Here is a 19907-nt window from a genome sequence, read left to right on the forward strand (position 1 = left end):
GTGCTCAGAGACATTGAACAAGACCAGCAAAGGATGGGGCCAAGATGGAAACTCCCATGTGCCTCTCCCTTTAAAGAAGGTGTCAGAAGGCAGGACTATGTAAACCCCAGTCGTGCTTCATCTGGCCCTACTGTCTGAAGGTTCGGCAGACAATACAAGAGAAGGACCAATGACCCCCAAAGGCACTTAGATCTGGACCTCGCTAGGGCCCCCTCCCCTCCTCAGACATGGCAAGATAAATAAAAAAAAACATCTAGCTGGACAGGTGAAGTTAGCCTGGATTGGGTGAAATTCAGATTTGAAATCTTTGCTTCAGACCTGTCTGAAACATTTTCTAAGTCACCAAACAACTGATGTAAGGACAGGGCCCTAGACTGCCTCCCAGCACTGCCATGGGATCCTAATGGCTATGTTTTTTCACAGGGGAGAGAGAGAAAGGGGGGGGGAATATATGCCTCTCAAATTAGTAGGTCTGTCATGTTCCAAATTGTTTGCATTGCTAAAATTGGACTTTGACATGTGAACAATTATTATCTAATGCAAGTCCCCCAAAATCTGTTCCTCTTAAGGCAATAACTGGGTAGTCAGGGGATTCTCATTAACCTCACGCACCCACAACTCTCTTTTCTAAGGTGATATGATCATGACCTACAGGTCCTCCAGAACTCAGTTTACCTCCAGGGCCCTGGCCAGGCTCCCCTGTCAAAATCTTCAGCCTCTGACAGATACCCAGAGATCACATCCAAGGGTTCTAGTGTCTCAGAAAGACGTCTCTATACCAGTGGTTCTGTGTATGTCTGTGTGTGTGTGTGTGTGTGTGCATGTGTGTGCATGTGTGCATGTGTGCTGTGCTAAGACTCAAACTCAAGGCCTTGCACATGCCAGGTACACACTCAAACGCTAAGTCATATCTCCAGCCCACACAGTGGTTCTCAGAGTGTGGTGTCCAGACCAGCGAGCTAGCATCACCTCATACCTGTCAGCAATTCAACTCCTGGCTCCCATTCAGAAGTTCCTGGGCGGAGCCCAGGCATTTGTTTGTTGGTTTGCTTGTGGTACTGGGGATTGAACACGGGGGCATTCTACCACTGAGGTACATACCAACCCTTTTTATTTTGAAACAAGGTCTCACTAAGTTCTCACTACCAAGCACTGGCCTCCATCCTCCTGTCTCAGCCTCCCAAGTACAGGGATGAGAGGAGTGCACCACTGTGCCCAACTGGAATCTGGTTTGTATCAATCTTGTAGGTGATGCGCATGTGGCCCCAGTGTAAGAGCCAGAGGCCCACCGGTCCCTGTTCCCCATAGCATCTGCTTGCTCACGGACTGCTTGCCTGCAGTCTCTCAGTGATGGCATCAGCCCATTTTCTTCTCTCTATCCTTTACCCACCCCAGCGCAGATGACAACCTGCCTGCAAGAGGCTCCAAATGAGTGCCCCCAACTCTAGACCCCCTTAATGTCCAGTCTCCACTTGAAAAGTAATTTGACCCTTTGAGAAGGCAAGTCGGCCATGCAAGCACACTGCCTTGGGCCCTGCATTGCTTCCTAATCTCCCTAAGCCCGGGTCAGTAAAGAGTCCTATCTCCTCCTCCTTGACTCAGCTAGCTCCTCCCGTACTGAATCCAGCAAAGTGCAAAGAATGAAGAACAAGGATGGGGTCTTTGACCTATCCTGAAAATACATTCCCCTTGCTCCCAGTGCAAAATAGTCATTAGAATCAGGAGGACGTGGGTTCAAATGGCAGCTCTACCACTTAGCACCAGACAGGTGTGACTTACCCATGTTGAGACACCCATGACTTTACAATGTCTGCTCAGCTGAGTCATTGGAAAATTAAGTGGCAAAATTGACTGGTCAGCACTCCGAGACCTAGGAAGAAGCTAATCAATTATAGCTACCACCTGGCTTGGCCACCCAGTTAGTCAACACACAGACCCAAGTCAACCAGTTCCCGAATCCAGCTGCTTACCACGCTGCCTCCGGGAAGCCCCAAATAGCATTCTGTCCCCTCTAAGGCTAATCATTCCCCAAGAACTTGGTCAACAGCGTGATCTGTGTGTATCTTCTCCATCAGAAGTTGTGTTCTTTCCCCTGCATTAATTTACCCAGCATTTTGCCATTTTTGCTTGTGTAGCTTTCTGAGAAAGAAAGAAAAGGAATCCACACATTTCCTGGATGTCTTACCTGGGATGGTTTCTGATAGAGGAATTTTTCGCCAGGCAACAAATATCAGGAAACAAGGGATAGCACATTGTGTAACAATTGTCTACATGCATGCACACGCACACACACAGACGCCTACACGTGGCAACTGGGATGGACTTGCAAGAACTGTCCAAGGTGGACACAAATGTGCGCTGAGTCACACACGAACAACAGGACTCTCTGTTTCTTCATGGTTTCATATTAACTTGGACAACACCTGGACAAAGAGCTAGAAAAATCCGTACGGTACCTTTTGGTGACTTAAGTGTCGCCACTGCCCAGTCACCATCAGAATTTCCTAAAAAATAACAACGATGAGATGCGGATCTGTTGGCCAGGCACCCCCTGTTTGCTGCGCCCTCACACCCAGATGCTGCCCCAGCTGCAGTCTGCTAGGGGACCGGGCCTTGGGGGACCTGGGGATGAGAGGAGGAGCCTGCTCGGTGGTAGAACTGCGCATGCTCCTCCTCCTGCAGGGCCAGAAAGCAGGAACACATTGAGTCCTATCAGGAGATAAAAAGAATACCCCTGGAAATGCCTGGATATTTTCAGTTCTGTATGGTAGAGAGCGAGTTCTTAGGCAGCAAAATTGGATTTAAATCTCTACTTCCTACAGAAGAAAGAAAATCTGAGTTGCACGAGGTCATTTGATTAATGACTATGCTCAGATGACAAGAGCTGAATTTGGATTCTGTGTGATTGCGCTCTCCCTCCTGAAAGACGCTGTGTTATTCCAAACTCCAGTTCTGAGTTCAACACTGGGACAGCTTCTCCTGACTGTGAATTTCAATGCTGGCTGGGGTACAACTCACCTTAGAGTGACACATAGTGCTTGGAAAACATTGTTGAATAGATGAATGAAGGATGACTCCAACTTTTTCTCAAGGGTCGTTCCTGACATGGTACAGAAATCCCCCCCATATGCTGAAGGATCGAGCTTGTTATCTGAGAATTCACAATGAGTAGCACGGTGCTTCATAGAACATATGTGTATGTCTGGAATGTGTGTTATAAATCAGTTTCTTCAAATTGAATTCATTTTCAAATGTACTGAATGAGCCATGGGGGACCTCATGTTATTAGCAGAATCCCACCATGACTCCTTTTAGAGAATAAAGGAAGTTGAGAAGGACCACAGCAATCGCCTACCCTTTCCTTGATAGTCCTCCTCTGTAAAATTGGGTCTACTGAGCATGGGACAACCCTACCCAAAAAAGGCTTCTCACCATTGGTTGGAGGCCCAACCAATCAGCGAGTGCCAGTAGCTCTCCTTTCCTCTCTTAGGCATCTGCCTGGGAAGACCAAGTCCTTAGCACGTTCTGCACAGCTTCCCGAGACATATCAGGCTGCTAGGCTGCCAGCTAAGAGGAGATGTGAGGAACAGCCTGTGATCTGAATGATTACAGTGCACAGATCCGGCCTCATGACAACATTTCTGGTTGGCCTCCCAGGCGTGCCAAAGGACACTCAAATTACCACATTCCCCCTGAGGATCTGAACTCTACACCCTCATCACTCACAATAGAGAGGAAATTAGAGTGATGGGAGAAGGGTCATGAAGTTAAAATTAAGTGAGCCCCGCCTGGGGTAACTGGGTGTTTCTGTTCCTTTGGAACCAGAGCCATCTGGAAATAGTGATGTTTCCCCAGATCTTCCTGTGCTGGTAGACATGAGGCTGACCGGTGCCTGAGTCACTAACTCCAAGGAAGTTATCCTACCCCCAAATCAGATCCATCATTCTTGACTTGAAGGCAGAAACCGCCTTCACCCCAGTCCCTAGTACCAAAGGCAGTACTTAGTTCCGACAAGATAGTAGCAAGTCCTTTACTAAGTCCATTAGCAATAGGGCACTTAAAAAGATAGCATGAAGACCATCAAACATGTACTTAAGGCCCTGCTATGCACCTGCTGGCAGTCCTGGACATCCAATGAATTTTTGTTGGGTGAAAAAATTGCTCATTAAAAGGGAATGTACTACCAGGGAATGGTGGTGGATGCCTGTAATCTCAGTACTTGGGAGGCTAGCACAGGAGAATTGCATGTTTGAGGCCAGCCTCAGCAACTTACTGAGACTCTCAGAAACCTAGTGAGACCCTGTTTCAAAAATAAACAAAGAGCTTAGAGGTAGAATACTCTGGGTTCAATCCCTAGTGCCAAAAAATGGGAATGGTGGACCTAAAGTATAGCACGGAAGTGGATATGAGGGAGCATTCAGTATGGTAAAAATGTTTCTTATTTTATTAGGATGTGGTTTCCCAAACGTAAGCATTTTCAACAACTGCACTGTTCTAAAATTATGATCTGTGTATTTCACTGTATGTAAATTATACTTCAACTCTAATGTACCTCAAATCTGTTATATTCAATATATTGAACATGATGTAAACAACTCTATCTTCAAAGGAAGAAAAACAACTGATACATTAGTAAGCCTCCCTCACTCCCCAAAAGGAAGGGTGGGATGGAAAATGGGACTCCTCAACTTCTGGTGGCGGCTAGTCGTAGACTTTGAATGTTAGAAATTTTCTGTAGAAGATAGAATCATTTCATAGGATGAAGAGGATTTCTGAGTCAGAGATTTTTTAATATGAACTTGGTTACTTAGCCATACTAAGACTCAGTTTCCCTACTTGCAAAACAGTAAGTCTAATGCCTCACTGGGAGATGTACTATCTGGGAATTCAGTGATATTAGCCCTTTTTCTGCCCTGCCTTTTCTAAAATAATTATACTACTAGAGATCAATTTATGGCTGAGAGCCTTGCGCATTTCCTGGTGTTTTCACACACACACCGCAGTGCATTGTCACTGAAGTTTTGAAAAATGCCATTGGAAAATATGACATGATTCTGGAAAAAGAGCCAATCATCTGTCAAGTGGCAAAAGAGAAAATATTTCCTTATAATTAAAAAATTTGCATTAAAGATAAAAGCACATAGCCTTTTATTAGCTCTGCTTATATATTCTGTCTCTTCCTTATGCTGAGTGGTCAAGGTTGTACCGAGCCATCTAAAGGGCATAGGGTCAGGAACCTTCAATAGCTAGGAACTCACTCTAAGAAACCTAGAGGAAAGACCGGATGAAGGACTAATGAAATAAAAATGTCAGTGTGCAGCCAACTTCCTGTTTATAACATGCATCAGGAATTACATAAAAGTCTGGCCTTTTTCCAGCTCTAGAAGGGCTGTCCTCCCTCTGTCCCATCAGGTGACCTTTAAAGATATTTTCACAAACACTTCTCTCTTGCTCACATTGACCTATGAAGAACCATGGTAGGTGTTCTCACATTATAACCACAGGTGTCTCAGGCCAGGAAACTGAGTGCTTAACTGAGTCTTCCAGTTACATTTTGACTCAGTTTATAATCAAACACCCTTCTTGACTTCAACCTTAGTGGAAAATGTCCCCAAACCCTTTAAACTCATGCTAAAGCTTTAGTAAGCAGAGTCAATTGAGTGCAACTGAATTTTTCCCTGATGGATTGCAGCATTCACCCCATCTGGCCTAGGGCTTTCATCCTCCAGGCTTAGATAGGAAAAGTAATGAGGTTGACTCAACTCTGCCGGTGGTTAGGATGCACAGAAAAGCTACTTGTGGCTTCCTTTCTTGCCTTTTTTTTAATCAAATTACCCAATATGAGCTAACTTTCATGGATAGCTTTCCCAAACTGAAGTGAAGAACATGGACCCAACTCTCCTGCAAAGTGGAATTGGAGTGATTGTATATGGAACAAGGTTCCATCGTATCTTAGAGATTGTATCTTAGAGTGTGGCAGCCAAGTGGCTCTGGTCTGGAGAGTTTAATATGCTGTGGTACTTACTATGTGTCAGCTAAGAACTCCACCCGCATATCATTGATGTGTCCAGGCTATTAACTGCCTATTACTATGCTCTCCATTTAACATATGGGGAAACTGAGGCCTGCGGAGACTAAGTAATTTCTGCAGTTATTTGATAATGTCTGAACCAGGTCTTAAACTCAGTCCAGAGACCTTCCTGCTGGCCATCCCAGCCTTCTGACTTGACGTGGTGCCTACCACGTAGAACTAGTCACTGAGTCTACAAGAAGGCATCAGGAATACTTTGTTAAGTGTTCTGTATGGTGCTACATGCTGGGGATACAATGATGAATGGGTTTGACTTGGTCTGTATTTCTGTAGGGCTTACAAGGAGGGGCGTCACATTAAATTTGGGGGAAATCAGCTGAGCTGAGCTGAATGATAATTCATCCCTAATATTCCTTCTGTGCAGAGACCTACATGGTTTAGCCCCTGACTTTCTCCCTAGTGTATGCTCGTCTTTTACCAATAGGTGAGCAGTGAACCCTATGGGAACAGAGACCTTCTACAGTCAAATGCGCTCTGTGACCAGATGGTGTATGCCCAGATTCATGAACTGTATCGAGGAAAGAGTTCTCTCTAAGCACAAACTAGGGTGATTGCAACAAGTCGGCCAAAATAAATGCAATAAAATAGAAGGGAAGGAAGGTTGGGGGGGGGTTGCCTCTGGATCAAAGGTGACCACCCTTTCTCTTTCTCCCTAGCATTGGCAGTAGATGGATGGGATATGCATGTTAAAGGCTCACAGGTATTCTAATAACTAGAATAAATTATAAATCATTATCTTTTATATTTGGCATTGGGGATTGAACACAGGGGCATTCTACCTCCAAGCTGCACCTTCAGTCTTTCTCATTTTGTTAAATTTTGAAACAAGTCTCTCCAAGTTTCTGAGGATTTCCCTAAGTTGTTGGGGCTAGCCATAAACCTGCAATCCTCCCGTTTCAGCCTCTCAAATACTGGGATTACAGGCATGTGTCCCTGTGCCCAGCTGAATTTTTTTTTAATCATTGAAAAATTAGAATGGAGCTCAGGAACCACATACCTGTCTTCCTCGTTTACCATGTGAAGAATTTATATTTCCAAGCATTTTTGTGACTGGTTCAACATCCCACATCTAAGTGAAGTTGTTGCCTGAGCCAAGATGGGGCCTCTGATTATACACCTGTTTCTAGACATTGGCTTCTGAAGTTAGAAGTTAACCCCAGAGGCTATCTAATCCTCCCCTTGTGCACTGGATTAAAATTTTTAGAAAATGAGTCCAGTTAGGGAAGGTTTCAGGGCAAACCATTTTTAAGCAACTTTTCTCCTGGGTGGTGATGCTCTCACTAATGAAATGCACTCCATCATCCACACCATGATCACGTTGCACCTTAACAAAGAACCCTTGAAAGAACATTTATTATGGGATTTGCAGTTCACTGATGTAGGCAGCTGCTGGACTCCGGAGTAAGTGCTGGGGAAAGCGCCATCCCCTCCGTAGATATCAAACTACTGGACTCGCTGGAGACTCCCAGGACCAGCTGCAGCCCAGCTAAAGCCCCATGAACCCCCAAACTAAAGGAAGGGTGTAGAAGAAGAGGGGTCCACCAACCATTTCCAGGAGCAGGAAGGGTTCCCTGGAAAGATCTTTCAGTTGCCTAGAAGATATAAGGATGCTTACATATAAACAAACTATTCTTAGTTTCTTGTCAAGTTCATTCATTCATGCATTCGACAATCTTATTAGGAGACCCTGATTTGTGAAAGAAATGAGTATGCAAAGTATGTCAAGTATGTTTTCATACTACAACTTTAATATTTAAAGGAGCCCACATAAGTACTGGAGTGAATCAAGGCGTTCTTTTGAAATACCCATCCAATACTGACCTGAAGAGCTACTGGGTGTTGAAGGGAGATAACCCTGAGACTAAGGGGAAGAAATGAGTTGCCCAGGACAGTGTGGCCAGTTCTAAAGGAAAAAGACATCCAGGCCAATATCCTAATTCCTAAAGTAGAATCAAATATAACAGTGGGTGCCATTTATCACTGAACTGCAAGGTTCAGGGAGGGAGGCCAGTCACTGGATAGTGTAGCAGGCTTCTACAGTCACACCCCTGGTGAAGATGCCCTGACTCTTAGTCTCCCAGGCAACAGTCCTCCTCTCTTCCTAATAAGAGCTAGGAATATTTGAACACGATTAGGATGCATAGGCTATGCAAACATGTAATATGAAAGAGAGGGACTCTATGATTATGAGGCAGAATAAGGGTTGAGCTGGGCATTGAAATAAAGTATGAGACATTAGTAGCTGGTGGGTAAAGCTTCATAAGGTTACCGATTTGAATCTGTCTGCTTGACCTGAGACCTTGGTCCTAGAAATTTGGCTCAATACCTCCTTCATTTATTCCATCTGGAAGTCCTAGTGGACAGGGGGCATGAGATCCAAAAGACAGACTTCTGGTACAAACACTGACTTAACACCGAGTCTATTCCTGGTCTGATGTAAGGCCTCCAGAGGCTTGTTTTGTGAGTCAGGTGTTTATAGAGGATGGATACCACAAGCAGCATAGACACATGATCGTGTCTGTGCTCAGGGTTCTGGTGTTAGGTTATAATAGAATGAGGATATTTCACACCGTAATTGACCAACCAATGTCTCCCATTTCTACCTCTAGGGGTTTGATAGTAGGGGAAGAAAGGAGGATGAGCAGTTGATAGCATAAGAAAATATTGTAGTCTGTAGTGTACTCTGCCTTTGAGCTCTGGCATGATAGAAACACAAGGCTGATTCTCAGCTCCGCCCCCCCCCCCCAGCACTGGTTGGGGCAAGCTAAACTAGCCTCTTTGAGTCTCAGTGTACTAATCTGACAACTGGGATAATAACTGTACCTTCCTGTTGGAATCAATAAGTCAGCTTGTCTAAAGGGTTGAAGGTAGTGTTTGCATATTTGATAAGACCTGCTGCCTTCCAAAAACATACTACATCGTTGGAAAAAAAGAGGCTGCCTGGATAGAGGTGGGCATTGTGCACTGACTTCTCAGAGGTGAAGGCTATGTCCCACTAGCAGCAAAGCAGTTCAGAGAATGAGAAACGTGGATTTGGATTCTATGTCTGGGTTTCCTGGGGATTCAGTGGGGTAGATGGGGGTGATGACAATGTTGAATCACCAGTGGGACCTCGAGAGAGTCCAGGGAACAGATCTCAACCTACATGTGCCCCTTGCCCAACCACCCTGCCCCACACAGAAAGGTACTTGGGCTGACTCAGAAAAAGCAGCCAAGGGACTCTGGTTATAAGTAACCTGGGTCACAGGTAGAAAGACCTAGAGATAGATAGATAGATGATAGATAGATAGATAGATAGATAGATAGATAGATAGATAGATGGATGATAGGTAGATAAATAGATGATAGATAATAGATGATAGGTAGATAGATAGATGATAGATAGATGATAGATATGATAGATAAAAGAGATGGAAAGAGAGAGAGAAAGAGAGAGAGAGAGAGAGAGAGAGAGAGAGAGAGAGAGAGAGAGAGAGAGAGAATGCAGAGCTCTTTGGGGGCACTTACCAACCGCCTTTAAGGAGGCATACTTGTTGAGCTCTTTGCCCGGTGGCTGCTGCTCATAAGGGTTGGAGATCTGGCCCAGGCTGGGGTAGGAGTGCGGATGGCCCATCTGCTGGAGCAGAGGGGAGGTGGGCACTGCGTTGTTCATCTGGGTGGTATCTGAAAGTGAAGAGACGGAGAGGTGGTCACGGACAGGGCAGCACCTTCTCCCCACCCTACCAGCTCTCCCACCCATCAGGGACAAAGGACAACATATCAGAGTTTGTACTAATGTGTCCAAAACAACCAACTCCATAATCTTCGGTAGGGAGCAAGTGAGAACTGATGGGCAATATCACCTCCAAGGGCAAAGTACATGCTCAGAACATTTCCATCTTCTCCAAAATCAACTTGATAAGGTCCCATGGTCATGGGAGGTTCTTTTGTTATCAAAAGGATATTTGTACAAAAAAAAATGCTCAACCTCGATAATAGTCAAGGAACTGCAAGTCAGAAGAACAATGAGAGGCCATTCCTTTACCAAGAGTTTGGCCACATGAAAAGGGTCCTAACACACCAGTATTGACAGAGATGTCAGGAACAGAGAGGCTCCATGAGTGGCTGGTGGACACATGGCTTATTATGTTTGCAGAGAGGAATCTTACCGATCATACCAAAACCGAAAGTGAATATATATGTCCACCAGACAATACCACCTCTGGGGACTCAGCCCACGGAAATACAAGCAACAGAATGTAAGACATTTGTTCAGAGATGCATTTTTGTACCCTTGTATTGTGTGTTTGATAAAATGAATAAACAAACAGAAACACATGAACTCCTACCACTATAAGAATTCTTCAAAAGGTGTTTTAGGTATAGACTTTATATATAATATGTACCTACATGTGACGCACCATTGTGCAGCTGTTAAATAAAAAGTATTAAAGTGAGTAAACTCCATACATGTCAAACTGGAGAGTTTCTTATAGCTTCTCTTGTCAAGTGGAGGAAAAAAGCTTCAAAGTAATACAAATAATATATCATTTTCTTTTTTGGTTTTAAAAGTTTTCTATATATATTTTTGCTGGTGCATCATAATGTTGTTCAGAGTGACAGGGATACACATGCAAAGAGCACTTGCCAAGCTTCCCCCCGGTTCCCTCCCTGCTCCCTTTTATACTTTTTTTAGCAGGTGGCTACTGATTTTGTGGATCCAGAACCATCACTTTCTTTCATATAGGGCTTCATCTCCATTTGAGTCATGCATTGAGCTGCCAGTTGTAGGAACTCTCTCAGGAAAGGTTTTCCCGTAAGTCACCAAGATAAGGTCTTAAAAGCATATTTGGGAAATGATCTCAGAAAACAATTGTAACAAAAAGATGAGAGAGCGAGATGGGGAAGAAAAAGAAGCAAAAAGTGTAGTGCCAAGCAAGGTACCATGGCGGTGAGCTGCAGTTTAATCCCACTCTGGGATTCTGCTGCAAGTTATTAGATGCATGCCTCAACATTCTGTCACCCCAGGGACAAGGGATCCCCTTTGTATTTATACACCAACTCTACCAATGGTGTAGACATGGATTCCTCAGCACTTGAAACCCATGATGTCCATGAGCAGAATGAGCTCTGATTCCCAAGATACCCTCACTCAGAAATATAAGAGTTGGGAAGCAGATGTGTATGTTCCAAATGGCAAGGGCCCAAAGGCTGTGGTAATGCACACCCTGGTCATAGAAGTAAGCATATGACCCAGATCACACCAATCATAATACAGCTTTCTTCTCCCAATGATTGGGCTAGCTAGGAGCATGTGATCCGGTCTGGGCCAATGAGTTTTTTTTCCTTGAATGTTTCTAGATGGAACTTATTTTTTAATTTTTATTGGTGCATTATATTCATATATTATATTGTGGTAAAAAATACTTGTGTGTACATACATGTACACCTCACTGATTTAACCCCTACCCAATTCCTACCCCATTCCCTCCCCATCCCTCCTTCCCTTGCTTGGCTTAGTGATTGACTTCGATATGTTTAAGTACATTGTATGTTTTAGAGAATTTCCTTCTTCCCCCTTCCCATCCCCTCATTTAGGTTGTCATGTTTGCTGCTCTATAGGATTTCCTTGTTCATCTAGACTTCCTCCTATGACCCATTTCTCCTTAGCTTTCACATATTAGGGAAAGCATCTGATTTCTTATTTTTTGTGACTGACTAATCTTTTAAGTTAAGAAGCTAGCAAGCCATGAAGTCAAGTGGCCTTGAACCTACTGTGTGGAGAAAATCTTTCTTCATCATGAAAGAATTAGGATCACACCCAGAGAATCTGCGGGAATAGAGAAACCCCTTTCTAAATAGCTACCATGCTTTGGAGTTCCTGATGTTCATAACAAAGAATTCCAACTAAGGCAGCTGGTACCTGGCTTTCTCTGTGGGAAGCTGGCGCTGACTGGAATCAGCTGCCCCAGGAGCTGTAGCAAAGACCACAAAGCTAAACATTACTTGGAGATGGAGGGGCTGTGGACCCTGGGCTTTTTGCAGAGCTAGGGGAGAACTTTCCAGCTGGGGAGAGTGGACAAAGGGTATAGAAAGAGGTTGTTCAACAGGTACAAAGTTATAGATAGAGGGAATAGGTTCTGGCATTCTACCCACAGTAAGCTGACTATAGTTAACAATAATGTATATTTCCAAATAACCAGAAGAGGAAATTTTGCATGTCCTCATCACAAATGATGAGGTAATAGATATGCTAATTACCCTGATCTGATCCTCACACAGAATATACATGGATCAAAACACCATACCGTATCCCATAGATAAGTATAATTTGTATGTGCCAATTAAAAATAAAATAAAAATTTGAATAGTGCATAGAAAAATGCCCCAAAACATTGGTTAACTTAACTTATGACTTAATGGCTGGTCCATCCTCTCTCCTTCTCTCCCTCCTTCTTTCCTTCCTGGAAATATATATTAAACCTGAGCCTATCTAGTTAGAGACACCCTCAAAGCCTCTCCTCCAGGGCAAACCCATTGTCCTAGCACTGAGCCCCCTCAGTCTGAGACCCCTAACTCTATGACCAAACTCCCTTTTCAGGCCTTCCAGAGGAAAGAATAACCATTTCATTAAAGGGAAAAAAATCTGCAGAGATGTTCCTCACAGGACATCTTGGGACAGCTTTTATATTATTAAGCAGGATACTTAATATTCCATTAAAGAGTATTTGCTTTTAGATTATGTCTGCCAAGTCCTGCACTACCTCCAGGGCAGCACGCAGTTATTTAATATAAGTAGGCATGATCGAGAGGACCCACCAAAGTGATCCCTCTCAAAAGGAGAAACGAGGCTGCCCCAAAGTTATGTTCCTGCTTTCACAGTCAGAACCACAGGGAGAAAATTTCTGGGAGTTTTCAATAGTCATTCTGTGCTAGCTCCCAGGCACTGTATATTCAGAAATATTAAAATCCAGTCTCGGGGAAGCCATCAAGAATTATTAAGCAGACATTTGTAGCAGCGCTTTAGAATGTTATTTTCATTTTACTGGACAGGAAGGTGAGCCAGACCTGGCAACCCAGATGCTCTGCTGTGGTTTTCCAAATATATCCAGCAACAAAGGAGGAACAGTAGTGCAGATGTGAGGCAAGACCAGGTAGGTGAGTCGGGTTACAACCTGCAAATGCTGCTTGTGCCCACTTGAGAAAAGCAGTATACAGACATGTGTGCATGTGTCTATGGGTGTCTGTAGGTATGCATATGCAACACACACACGCACTATATATATATATATATATATATATGGTGTATATATATACACTATAAGATATATATACACATCTACACACACACACACACACACACACACACACACACACACACACACACACTTTCTTTTCCAGAGGAATCCAGTAGTCCGAACAGTGTCTTCCTCTTGGCAGAATGGTTTCTCTTCTAGATACACCCATCCCCAGAGAGATCTTACTCACCTCTGCAGAAAGACAATCTCAACGTAATGCCTCAAGAAAATGTTCCTACCTTATTATAATTTTGCAACTTATAAAGAATTAAGAAGTACTTGCTGCTGTGTGCTCTCTGTTGCATCAAGAGCCTCCATCAGCAAACAAGAGAAGGATGACACTCCAGTGCTCTCCCTCCCGAGACAGATAGAAGCCATAGATAGATAGATAGATAGATAGATAGATAGATAGATAGATAGAATACATATATATTGGATTGGAGATCAAACCATCAAACCATCAAACCCAGGGGCATTCTATCTCTGAGTTACACCTCCAACCCTTTTCAAGGCCCTCTGCAACTTACTGAGAACTTGTTTCAAAATAAAATAGGGTTAGCTGGGCGTGGTGGCACACGCTTGTAATCCGCACACTTGGGAGGCTGAGAAAGGAGGATCGTGCAGGTTCTCAGTAAGTTGCAGAGGGCCTTGATAAGTTGCTGAAGCTGGTCTTGAACTTGTGATCCTTCTGTTTCAGTCTCCAAGTACTGGGATTACAGGCATGCACCACCACCATGCCTGGCTGGGTCTCATCTTTAATAATCATTTTCAAAGACAGTTAAGATAAAATTCTTCTAATTGGAAGCATCTGGAGGCTGAGTGCACGGTAACTGCCATTAAGTCCTGCTATTAGGTAGTATGTCTTAGTTGCTTAACAGAAATAAAGTGGACACAATTCAGATAGGGTCAGTTAGGGTAAAAAATGCTGTTACAAACAATGAAAGGATGCTCTAGTTGGCACAGAAAAGACAAATAGCTATCAGAAACTAAACCAGTTTGGCTCATTGTGGAGAAAATACAACACAAATAACTTCTTCAAAGCATCTCATGAGAAAGGCTAGCACAGAAACGCAGAGTCAGGCATCGTTATTTCGTGGATACGCATGTGCCGGACACTTGGAAAATAGCTCTTGTGTACCATGGTTTTAGTCCTCAAATCAATCCTATGAGGCAGTGATACAGGGATGATATATTTTATGTTAACTTTTTAGTGTAGAATGATTTTTATTTATATAAATAATTATAAAGACAATGCAGAGAGCTGTCATATGCCCTAGACCCAGATTCTCTATTATTAACAAACAAAAAGAAAAACTAATGATGGTTATGATGATCAAGGAAGCAAAAATATACTTGTATATATAATAATGGCAGAGGGCTCATGAGGTACCAGACACTCTTCCACAGTATAACTGATCTCATTATGTCCCAAATCTCTAAGAGATACTATTACCAATCCAATTTTGGAAAGGAAGAAAGGAACAAAGAGGTTTTGCCCAAAGCTAAATGACTTGCAAGTCACAGGACCATTCTTTGAACCTATCCACCTGACTCTAGAGTCTAGTTCTAGGAATGTTCCTACTCCCCCTGTAGGAGATGAGTTTCAAATTGATGACATTCTAAAGTGATTTTGCAGCCAAACAAGAATAAAATTTCAAGCCAAGCTATTATCTTTGGAAGGTGTTTTTTGTTGTTCATTTTTTATTTTTCTCCTAAATACTTTGATCTTTTTTTTAGCATATTAAAGGCAAGATGGTGTTGGCAAAACAACCAAGTTTGTACAAGGGTGGACCAGAGAAGAAAAGGCATGGAAAGTGTAGGTGCGCTAATTCTGGGATATTCTTAAAGGGAAAGGAAAGGAAAATTAGAAAGACTAAGATCAGCCGGGCGTGGTGGCGCACGCTTGTAATCCCCTCACTTGGGAGACGGAGATAGGAGGATCACACAAGTTCGAAGCCAGCTGCGCTGGCTTAAGAGACCCTGTTTCCAAAAATAGGTCTGGGAGTGTAGCCCGGAGGTAGAAGGGCTTCCAGAAACCTCAGTACCACCTAAATAAATAAATAAATAAATAAATAAATAAATAAATAAATAAGAAAGAAAGACTAAGATCACACCACCCAACTTCCTGTCTCTGGACTTCCAACCAAGGCAGAGAGAGAAATCTCAGATGAGGGGACTTCTGGGGGCAGAATATTCTGCCCTGCTCCATCTGGGACTCTGGCAAGAGCTCAAGTCAGAAGTTCTGAGCTCTTGTGGGGAAGCTGGGCTAGTTTTTTAAAAAAGAAAGAACAGTATCATTTGACAAAAAGATCATCTAGCTGGCTCTCCCCAGCGACTCTAGATACCAAATACCCTGAGAGCTGAGGTCTTGCCACAGAGCCTGCCCCTGCAGAGCTGCTGGTCCTCACTGCAGCAAGGAGTAAACTGCTTCCCTTCATTCCACTCTCTCTCCAAAGCAGATGGACACTGCGGACCAACTCAGTTAAAAGTTATACACTCAAAAGGGCAAAACAAACAAACAAGTACACTAACCATGTAAAACCATTTTAGTCTCTTTTTTTCTCAAAGTATTGCTATACATAGATCAGGAAAGCAAATCTCAGAAAGGTTGAATAACTTGCCCAAAGTCACAATACACAGCTTGTTCTAACAGCATTAGGAATGTATTACAGGTTTGCCTAGTAGCAAAATTGGCATTTCTCCCACTAAACAAGGAAGCTCTTCCCATGGACCAAGAAGGGCCGAGAGGCTCAACTTTGAGAAACCTCTAAAGTGGGAGAGACTCCTCTCTTTGGTACCACCCTTCCTCCTGCAGTTTTCCAGTCAGGTGAGGAAATCCCTGACTATATGGATGGCTTTTTTGTTTCTCCCTTTTTCAGAGAAGAGAACACATTGTTACATCCAGAGACTGCACAGACCTTTCCTGAATCCCGAGAACACTGATCCTCTGTGGAACCCTCCCATACCCTGTTTCTTCAGTGTGGCTCATCCATAGAGCGCTCTTTATACAGTTTAGTGTCTGTGGTATTTCAGGAATTATGCTCAGTGGATGAGTTCTGGCTCTTATAGGACCCACCGACCTGAGCATCTCATAATATTTCCCAAAGCCCTGAGTACTTGAGAGGGACCATGTCTTTGCCTGGGCCATGATGCCACATTGGTCCTGCCCATGGTCGCCCCCTCATCCTCATTCTTTCTGACACATTCTCTGTGCCACATGAGACAGCCTCGGAAGTCCTCCCCCACATACATCACCATCTAAGATAACACAATGAAATAAGAATGGGGTTGTAAGTCAGTCAGCTCTAGGTTCAAACTCTGGCTTTGCCGTTTACCAACAACATCTTAGGGGGTGCTATATGGTCTTTATGAGCTCTGGCCTTCTAGGATCTAAACTGAGGCCCTAAAGCTCCCTCACGAGGTTACCGTGGGATTTAAAGACATTATGTAGACCGTGATTAGATTCACATCTAAAACATCATAAGCACCCAACATATGGTAGCTAAAACTTTATTGCCCCTAATTGTCCAGGAAAACAAAACATCACAATGAGGTTTTTATGAGAAAAAGAGGTGTTAGGTTTTCCATAAGGCCCTTTCTGGGCTAGGAACACTTGGACATATTCCAGATTATTCTGTCATATCACAATCGGAACTACCAGAGGGACTGAACACGAGATGCCTCTGTGGAAGTCAATTGGAATTCTCATAATAATGAAAAAGAGAACAGACACTCAGAAATTAGAACTCTGGCTTTTAGCTCTATTTTGCCTTTCTGACCTTTCCAAATCTTTATGCCCAGCATGCTTTTGAGAGGAAAACCTGCAAATTATAGTTTGAAATACCATGTAGATTTGTCTCTGGCCAAAAGCAAGCAAGCAAAAAACAATCCAATCCAACTTAAATTACCCTAAATTTGTCTAAAGAGAACATAGCAGACTAGGCTTCCACCAGAAAAATGTTCATGTTAAAAAAAAGAATTAAATCCATCTTATTGAATCTTGGCGACAGAGGGCACCGGGAGGAATTTGCAAGGGAGGGAAAAATACACACACGTAATTGCAAAACCTTTGGTAAACAAGCCATTTGTGTTACACAAGGGTTTATCTCTTTAAAGCAGGCAGACATTTATTTTTACTTTGACCATTTAGGATAGGAACATTTTTAAAACTAGAGTTGTTTGTTTATTTAACACTTACTTTTGGCCACTTTTTTGGACCATCTCTGGGGAATAGAGATTCATTTCCAAGTCTCAGGTTGTGCTCCAAGTAGAAGGTAATCCCGTGTAGGAGGAAGATGAGCAATAGAAGATACAGAGAACAAGTGCTGATCAACAAGGGCAGTGCTGAGATAGAGAAAAACAAAGGCTCCTACTAAAGCAAAGAGAGGGCCACCCAACCCAGTCTGAGAAGATGGGGGACCTTCTCTACCTACATTCTGAGAAAAAGAGAGTCCATCCAAGACAGAACAAAGAAAAAGGATGAATTCAGTTTTAACTCGGAATAGCACTGGGTCTATGTCCAAGAAACTATAGTGCCTCGCTCTCAGTTCTGAAACATAACATCTCTCGGTACCGCTCTCATTGGACTTTGGTGTGTCCCCTCTGCAACTCATGTTGAAGTTTGGTCCCCAGCGTAATAGTGTTGAGAGGTGGTGGGAGCTTTAGGAGGTGATTAGACCAGTAAGAGGAACTAATGAAGTCCTCGTGGGACTTTATTAGCTACTGCGGTGGTTTAGATGGGAGTGCCTCCCACCAAGACTCATATGGTAAAGGCTTGGTCCCCGGTGTGGCAATGTGCAGAGGAGGAAGTTTGGGGAAGTGGCTGGATCATGACGGCTCTGACCCTATCCATGGACTTGACTGTTTCCTGGTATTCCTGGGAGTTGGTGGAAACTGTACAAGGTTGAAGGCAGTCAGTCCTTGGGGATGTGCCCTTAGAGACTGTATCTTGTCCCCAGCACAGTTTTGCTCCACTATACCCTTCTTCCATAATGGATTTTCTTCTTTGCCGCATTCCCAAACCAATGAAGACAGTTGACCATGGACTGAAACCTCTAAAAAGCACGATCCAAAGTGAATCTTTCTTCATCTAAGCCATTTTTCTCGGGTATTTTGTGCCAGCAACAGAAAGCTGACTAGCCCCCAGTTACTTGGAGAACAAATGTCATAAAGCAGGGCTTCCCCTTTGGATCCACATCTTCTGTTTGTACCCGCTTCTTCATCTGCTTTCTGCCATGTCGTGACCGAACGCATGGCCTTGCCAGAGGTAGCTGCCCAGTCTTCGGCTGTTCGCCTCCAGAAGCGTGAGCTACATCAACTTCTTTCCTTTATTGATGTCCCAGTCTCAAGTGTTCTGACAGAGCACAAGAAAACAAGCTAAGACACTTACTCTAAGCCACCTTTGATGGCTTGCAGTTTCCTCATAAATCCAAAATCACCGCCATTCAGCCATGCAGCTGGCGGTACGAGTGGACATTTGTCCTTTGGCTCAATAGCCCTAACATGCTATGGTATATTTTCTGCTCCTTCTTTCTCCTCTTTTTCTCTTTTTCCTTCTTCCTTTCTATTTGTTTTTTGTACTGGGGACTGAACCCAGTGATATTCTATCTCTGAGCTATATCTCCAGCCCTTTTTAGTGTTTTTTTTTTATTTAGAGACAGGGGCTCACTAAGTTTCTGGGGGTGAAATTGAACCTGTGACCTTCCTGTCTCAGCTCCCCTCCCTAAGGACTAGAAGTGCAGGCGTGCAGCACACTACCCAGCTTCCCATGTCTTCTTGTGCATCCTTCCCTCCTAACTCCTCTTGTTCTGGCGTCTTCCTTCAGCCTCTATCACTGCTAGTCTGTCTTCTCCACCACGTGGTAAACAGTAGCCAGTCAGCTTGGCCTTCTTTAGCTTCAAGTGATAATGTGTTGCAGGAGCAGAAACTAGGCACCCCAGCTTATTGGAATAAGTTGTAAGTAACTAATCATATGTAGAAATTGCTATTTTCTTCTGCAAAATGCCCTCTTTTGTGATTTTTTTAAACTAATGCTGAATCATCTTGGAGGTCTCAGCTTAAACACCGTGCCCTCCAAGAGACCTCCCTGAACTGCATCTTATCAGTAAATACAGTTGTGGGCTGCAGAGCATTTTCATCAACAGTGGACCACAAACATGATGGCGGTGTCAGGAAACTAAATCGCCTAGTGATGGAGTCATCTTAGCTTGTGTAAGGACAGTGTGTGGTGTTTGCACCTGGTAAAACATATTACCCGCCTTTCTCAGAACACCTTCCCCTTGTTGGTGATTGCATGGCTATGGTCACATAGCTCCCTTTATTAGTTTGCTTGGGCTTATGAACAAAATACCACAAACTAGGCAGCTTCCGTAACTTATTGTACCACAGTTCTGGAGGTTAGAAGTCTAGGATGAGAGTGTGAGTCATGAGTTCCTTCTAAGGGTGGTGAGCAAAGATCCGTTACAGACCCTTCCCTACCTTTGAGTGGCTATCTGGTATTCTGGTTTGGATATAGAATGCCCCCTGAAAGAGCGTACATA

The 19907-nt window shown here is 43.6% G+C and overlaps 1 protein-coding gene across 2 annotated transcripts in view; it reads right to left on the minus strand.

Annotated features, from left to right (window-relative positions):
• SHISA9 (shisa family member 9) overlaps positions 1-19907 on the minus strand; it is a gene marked incomplete at both ends in the record, with an annotated part of 281605 nt that overhangs the window by 10596 nt on the left and 251102 nt on the right. The window contains 2 exons of one of the 2 annotated variants that reach the window (XM_080704214.1): positions 2457-2504; positions 9599-9754. In XM_080704214.1, the coding sequence (XP_080560340.1) occupies positions 2457-2504; positions 9599-9754 (204 nt within the window). The remainder of the gene's footprint in view (positions 1-2456; positions 2505-9598; positions 9755-19907) is intronic. The other variant, XM_080704215.1, reaches the window with a different exon arrangement.

This window comes from Muscardinus avellanarius (assembly GCF_963383645.1).
Source record: "Muscardinus avellanarius genome assembly, chromosome: 10".
NCBI lineage: Eukaryota > Metazoa > Chordata > Mammalia > Rodentia > Gliridae > Muscardinus > Muscardinus avellanarius.